Source organism: Siphateles boraxobius, unplaced genomic scaffold, assembly GCF_051911475.1.
Source record: "Siphateles boraxobius isolate OS27281-9 unplaced genomic scaffold, OSU_SipBor_1 53, whole genome shotgun sequence".
Lineage (NCBI taxonomy): Eukaryota > Metazoa > Chordata > Actinopteri > Cypriniformes > Leuciscidae > Siphateles > Siphateles boraxobius.
In genome coordinates, this window is record NW_027509175.1 from 6385791 (window position 1) to 6393364 (window position 7574).

General features: G+C 38.5%; 1 protein-coding gene across 1 annotated transcript; it reads left to right on the plus strand.

Annotated features, from left to right (window-relative positions):
* The first annotated feature begins 1831 nt into the window (after positions 1-1831).
* Positions 1832-6978, plus strand: LOC143714020 (neuropeptide FF receptor 1). The gene is made up of 2 exons (XM_077204924.1): positions 1832-1973; positions 2589-6978. The coding sequence occupies exon 2, from the start codon at positions 2968-2970 to the stop codon at positions 4303-4305; it is 1338 nt and encodes a 445-aa protein (XP_077061039.1). The 5' UTR covers positions 1832-1973; positions 2589-2967; the 3' UTR covers positions 4306-6978.
* The last annotated feature ends 596 nt before the right edge of the window (positions 6979-7574 follow it).

Sequence of the window (7574 nt, forward strand, 5' to 3'; positions counted from 1 at the left end):
ATTCTTTTTTCATATTCACCCTCATGTCATTTCCTAGAATTTCCAGGGCCCAGGCTGCTCTTTTTTTATATAGCTTATGAGTTTGATGACATCACTCTGCACTTCAGCTTATCATCAGAATTTATTGTCCAATCAAATGCTCTCTAGATTCTGAAGTGTCCCGCCCCTCGGCCCTACATTATAAATCGGTCATTTGTTCACACGTTTACTATTTTCTACATGGTAAATGGCACATAGTGCGTTATATAGGACATAAAGGGAATGATTAAGACTGTGTAAATATGCTTTCCATTGGGGCAAATGAAACCGCCGCAGCGCGCACAGTGTGCCGGTGAAAGCGAGAATTATTTGGATTAATAACCTTGATTTTATAAGTAATGCACTTTGGCTGCAGTTTATCTTATCACCACTGCCTCTCCTCAGAGTAGCCTTTGTTGACATTCATGAATATTTAACAATAAATCAATATCTTGATTGCGTCCTTATAAGGACATTTATGGACATTTTTGTCTTTTTCAGTGTTTGCCTGTGTTAACGCCAACTGCATTTTGGCACAAGTGTGTATTTTTATTGGAATTTTACTATTTCACCCCCATTTCCTTTATTAATCTATTTTGCACTTGGTACACAAAGAATTACACTTAGCATCTTTAGAACAAAAATGTCCCGATTGAAACCCATTAAAACTGCAATTTTTGATCCCATGATACAGTCTTTGTTAATAAACTTTCATTCTGTTGGCAGCTTTCATTCTGTTGGCAAGGCTTCAAAATAAACATGTTTACTTTTTTTTTTTTTACCAGATGGTGCCTTTTTCACAGATTTGGCCTGTAAAGCAAATCATTTTCTGCTTCTGCAGAGCCAATTTATGAAGCTATACTTTTTTAGTGGCCAATGGTCTTTTTTAAAATGAGACCAAACTTTAGTCTCCAAAGCTTAAAATTTTTATGACCGTTTTTTTGTTGTTGACATTTTTGTCCTCTAAGGACCTCAGAGTAACTTTTTCACATTGATGCACAAGGGTTAAATTATGATATTGTGTATTTTAATTGCATCTATATCACAGGGGTTGTACGAATAATACCCCAGAGTAATTGCAGTAGGCACAGACGGAGCACAGAAATTCTACACAGATGGTGTACCAGAAAATGGAAACTATTCAGTATAATGAATTCAGAAAAAGGAGAAATATCACATGAAATGTGCTGACAGGTGAAAGTAACATTGTCGTCCAGAACAGAGTGTGAGTTAATAAAGGAATGAACGGGTGCAGATCTACAGCAGCTATGAGCTTGATTTCTGTCTCAATTATTACATAAAGAAATTATTCTTTTTTTGGCCCCTTAACATGTTGCAACGTGCAATTGTTTTCATGACCATATTAGTTTTTATGTATAATGATGAAAATATTGTTTTTTTTTTTTTTTTTTTTAAATGCAATTTATTTAAGGAAGTACTGATTTTAAAATAATGTTTTTTTAATTCACTGTGCAGACTGATTTCATTATAGGCTAGTCTAGTGAGAGTGATATTTTTATGGTAGAGCAGAAAATTACTGGGGTGGGATATTATTAATTTCATTCTATTTACTACATTTCATCACTTTACAACTTAAATATTTAAATGATTCTGCTAACTTAAGCATCTGGACGTGCTCATCTGGCCACAGGGTTGCTCAGGAGGAAAGCACAGCTGGTGACCGGGGGTTGTGTCAGTTTCTTCATGCTGCCGCGAGGGGGCGCATGTGCGCAGCGATCGAACACCGCGTTAAGGACAAAGCTTCAGCTTGCCTTGAACCTCAACCCATAACTCATCTCATCTCCTCTTACCAGAAGTCGTGAACAGGTAACTGACGCCTCACCGCGCTGGATTTAATGAAAGTCTGTTGGAAAATGTACGTTGATCTTTACCTGGAGGACCTATATTAACTTTTGACCTATTGGAAGATACATCAGAGCGTTATGATCGTTTGAGTACGGTAAGTAGCCAAGGCCATCCATTTCAAATCCATATGTGTGTAAAATTAGCTGTGTTCTGTGTCGACTGCAGAAAATGTTTCGTCATTTTAAAATATATATTTTATCTACAATTATTATTGGTAGCAATAACATTTATCGAGGGAATAGTGTTGTAATAAGTTAGGCTACTTATCACTATGTATTTCTGCCTTTTTAATCTTCAATTATTTACCTTCATCGGCATGTATATTATTATAAAATATATTTATATTCATAAAATAAAAATGGTAACCAATAACCTACAAGAGTTTTTATGAATGGATTAAAACACTTGCAACACCATTCATGATTACACATCAGCCTGAGTGAAAATCAGTTTGACAGGTGAATTGGGGAAAATAAAGCTATTGATTTATACAAAGTATTAACCTTTCTGTCTTATTTATTGCGTTAGCACATCTCTGCTTCCCTTATACACATACTATGCAGCGTGAGACAAAAAGTATGAATAAATCAAAGGATTTGGAAAGCTTTTACTTGTTCGTGTTTGTGGCTTTTCTACATTCTTTTAAGGGGTGTATTTCTGTGGCGTGTACATCTATGTGTGTAACTGTCTCTGTCCTTTTTCAGGTCATACATGAAGATACAGATGACCTCAAGATGTGAAGGAAGAAAACAAAGGAATGAAGACGAGGTATACATATTAGATAAAGAAGAGGATCTTATTTGCTTTTGTTGTCATCTATATTGTCTGGGGAGGTAAAGGTGAATTGTGTAGTCAATATTTTGTGGAAGAAGAGATGCATTGGCTTTGAGTTAGTGAAATGACAAAAGGAAAGAATGGATTTCACATCATCTGCTTTTTTCTGTCATGGCCTTCAAGCTTTTTTGTGCATGAATGGAAACGTTAGTACCTGACAAGTAAAGTAAAAACTTCAAACTGTTACCATGTAGTTTAGTCATGTAGTTCTGTCATAGTTGACCCACTCAACATCACGGGAAAACCACTATGAATCTGACCCCAGATCAGCCACCAACCCAGTTCTACGCCCTTCCTAGGGCATTGGACCTTCAACGTGAACCTCAAAACAAGAGCAGATCGACTCCAGCCAGCTTCTTCAACAGCTCCTTCTTCTTCCAGGATAATGCTGCTTTAGAATGGCAGCTGTTCCTCACCATCCGAGAGCCTGGCACCATTATATTGACTGTCCTTTACTCTATTTCCTTCCTTGTGGGTTTCTTAGGAAATGTCATGTCCCTCAAAGTCCTACTTGGCCAGCATGGAAGCATGCGTCTGTCTGGTGCGAGCGCCACCCGCTGCCTGCTGATAAACCTAGCGGTGTGCGATCTAGCAGTTGTTTGCGTGTGCATGCCCGTCACCCTGGGCCACCGCATCTACACACCATGGGTGTACGGGGACTTTCTGTGCCGCGCGGTGCCATTCACACAAGCGGTGTCAGTTTCGGCCAGCGTCCTGAGCATCACTGTCATCAGCATCAGCCGGTACTATGCTGTTCACTCGCCGCTACAATCCCGAGCCTACTTCACTCGCCGACGCATCCTCGTCTCAGTCACAATCGTGTGGCTCGTCTCCTCAGTGATCTGCTTGCCCGTTGCAATAGTTACCAGGCGTGATGAAGTAGCTTTGATCGAAGGGCTGGCCATCGTGCTGCCTGTGTGTGGAGAGGTGTGGCCTCAGCCACGCTTGCGACAGGCGTACAACGTCCTGCTGTTCAGCGCACTCTACTGCCTACCTGTCGCGTTTAATCTCACTCTAGCCTTCCTCACGTGTCGCCGGCTGCGCAGCACTGGCACCGAGGGTCAGTTCACAGAGCTGGACCCCCGTTCTCAGGCGCTTCATGAAACGAGGTTGCAGGGGCGCAAGCAGATCGCACGTATGGTCGCTGCTTTGGTGCTGCTCTTTGCTCTGTCATGGTTGCCCATGTACGTGACTGATATTTGGCTGGACCGTGAGCTCCGCCATCCACCGGACTGGCTCTTACAGACCAGACCTTTTGCACAATGGTTAGGCCTCACCAACTCTTCTCTTAACCCATTTTGCTACTGCTTCATTGGTGACCTCCACCGCTCAGCCAAGGCTTTGCGTTTGCGCCTCTGTGGCCCGTCCCCAGCCTCAGCGCTGGCTCTGGCCTCCCTCCCAAAAATATTCAACCTGCAGAATCAAGACAAAACTCCAGGGAGCGCCGCTCTCAACACAACCAACTCCTGTGGAGAGGATAATGGAAATCTGAATCTGTCGATGTGGTGGACTCAATCTCGCACGTGTGAGTCTGTGAGCTTACCTTACCACTTAGGAATGAGCGAGGCGATTGCACTGGACACATAGCAGGCCTGATGCACCGCTGTGGACATTTGCTCACAAATGTGTTGTGCTTTGTGCTTCTATAAACCCTTCATTCCAAACCTCTTTGACTTTCTTTCTTTTTCAAACAGCATTGGACCCCAATGACTTTCATTGTATGGACAAAAAAATCACTTTTCAGAATAAATTATTTTGGATTCCACAGAAAAAAAAAACAAAGTCATACCAGTTTGGCTGGCACCTATGGAAGCTTGAATAATAAAAAAATAATAAAAAAGGTTATTTCGACTTTTTATCTCACAATTCTGACTTTTTTTCTCACAATTGCGAGTTTACATCTCGCAATTCTGAGTTTTTATCTCTGAATTGCTTGATATAAAGTCGCAATTGCGAGTTATGAAGTCAGAATTTCATGATATAAATTCGCAATTGCGTGTTATAAAGTCAGTATTGTGAGATATGAATAAAATAAAGACTAAAGAATAAAGACAGTCTTTTTTTCCTTAGAATTTGACTTTATAACTCGCAGTTGCAAATTTATATCTCACAATTCTGAGAAAAGATGTCAGAATTGCACGATATAAACTAGCAATTGTGAGAGAAAAAGGCGCAATTATCTTTTAAAATGTTTTATTCTGTGGCGAAAACAAGCTTCCATAAACTCCAACAACGTGAGGATGAGAAAATGATGACTGAATTTCACTTTTGGATGAAACATCTATTCATGTTTTGAAAAATTGCTTTCAAGGTTTGAGGAAAAGTATTGCAAACTGTTATTTTGCGGAATATTCTCAAGTTGGAATGGGACAGTCATGTGTGAATATTGAGCATCTTTTTAATCATACATTAATTGTTTAACTGCATAGTGATTAAACCTTAATTTACAGTTGGAGTAGATGTAACTCTTAGCCATGTTTAGATCTTCTGTAAATGTACTAATAATATGTAATAAATATCCATTTACAACTTAAGTACCATGTAAGAAATCCATATCATGTAGGAATAAAGTGGTTCAATACAGAATATATAAGGTTATACTGCTACGTTTTGCCTAGAGCAGTGTCTTAAAATAAACCAAACGCCATTAATGCTACTCCTACGTCTAGCAGAGCAGCAATTAAAATGATCATCCGAGTGAAGCCGAGACATATACATAAGCACTCACACCTACAATCTCTGGTGAAGAAACGTCATGGAAACGTCTTTCTTTGAACACACTCGCAGCTTCTCACCTTCCTTACTAAATGTGGAAACCATCTGCATCTCAAGTCATCACCCTCTTCCTAGTGTTATCTTTCTGAAGTCAGAGCAGAAACTTAAACTACACCGTCCAAAAGTTTAGGGTCAGTAGGAAAGAAATTAATACTTTTATTCAGAAAGGAGGGATTTAATTGATCAAAAGTGACAGTAAAGTCATGTATAATGTCACAAAACATTTCTATTTCTTTTGAACTTTATATTCATCAAAGAATCCTAAAAAAAAGGTAAGCAGCAACAACTGTGTTCAGTATTGATAATAATAAGAAATTGTTTCTTGAGCACCAAATCAGTATATTAGAATTAGGAATGCACAATATATTTCCCACCATATCGGTATCGGCCGATATATGTTAATTTGTAATGTTATTGTTATCGGCCATGATGGTTTTGAATTGCTTGAAATATTATTAGAATCACTTCTAAAAAGGAAAATACAGTTAAGTGCAACATGTCCAACACAAGTCTGTCATATAGGCTACATAAAATTAAATGAGAACTACATTATAATTGTGTGCTTGAAACATGGATTTTAATGGTAAATCCATAAAAATTGGATTTATATTTATAAGCACATGTAAAAATGTTACCAGTAGTGTATGTAGAAATTACACTGACTGCAACTTCAACCTAATGAGACAAAAAAATATGTTTGGATAATATCTTTAGTTTAATAAAAAATTAAAAAAAAAAAGGTGTGTAATGTCTGTCACTATATCTTAAACATATTCTGAGGAGGAATGCCCTCTGGTGAAAATGCTCAATATTTTATTGATTTGGGCATATTATAGCAGCAGTTGCATAAGAAGCTACAGTAACTGAAAATAAACTTGACTAGTATGATGGAGGAAGACCTTAGTCAAATAAAAAAAACAGATATACATTTTTTTTTACATATATATATTTCACTCATTAGCTTACAAAAAAATACACTATGCCATTGTCATGAAATGTCATGGCCACTAAATCACTGAGGAAAACTTTAAATATCTCGCCTTCGCTTTAATTTCGGATCATCTCAAAAAAGACATACAAAACTAACCAAATCATTTTAACATGCGTTTATCAAAGTAGGAAATCCACACTTTTACTGCCTTACACACAATTAGTGCTCTTGAAATACGAAATGGAGGAGGGTCTGGATTGTATTCTCTCCGGGTCCAGATCCGGACTCGAGTCCGGACTTTGAGGAGTACTGCACTATGGCATTATAGTGTATGCTGCTATATACGCTTTACTTCCCTGTCCTATTTTTTTTTTTTTTTTAACACACATTTATACGGGTACATGTTTTCCCATGAGTTCTGTATCTATTAATGTTTTCTGCAATATAGATGTGATAGGTGTCTTGTGTATAGTTCCACTATCTTAGCATTGCTATCTATGTTCAATTTACATCAAGCAGTCAATATAAAAGCATTATGTCTCAGAGAGGACATGACCTCAGATTTGTTAATAAAATGTATAATTAACGACTGCATTTCCTTTTGTGCCAACTGCTCTTGCTCTTTGTACCCACCTTCTCTCTCATGCTCTCTTCTCATCAGCCAGAAGCTTTCAAGTGTCTTGTAGTGGAGTCAGTGCACAATTGATTCTGACAGATTGAATGTGGGTACCTCCTGATTGAATCATATAGAGACCAAACTGTTGTGCTGCTGTTTCTCTACACATGTACATGCCTTATCTAGTTGGAGGAAAGTGCTACATCAAAGGCATTGCATTTGTAAGATGCTGTGTCGACTTCTTGAGATGTACATTCTGTTCCATTCTGTTGCGCTCCATCCAACTCTTAGCAGTTCAGAAAACCCACCGACTAGGTAATTTTGAAAAGATTCTTCCTTGGGCCCTGAATACATTCAGCCATGAAACTGCAGTAGGGATTTTTCTGCATCTGTTTTCATCACGCTCACATTATGTAATTATACATACCTATAAATAACTGCATCTCTGTTGCCAAAGTGGTGTACAGTGGACAGTATTTCAGTATGATATAATGCAGGTGTGTCCAATCCTACTCCTGGAGGGCCCCTGTCCTG

Excerpts from the sequence above, each read along its gene's own strand:
- LOC143714020 (XM_077204924.1), top strand. The coding sequence starts at position 2,968 with ATGAATCTGACCCCAGATCAGCCACCAACCCAGTTCTACGCCCTTCCT.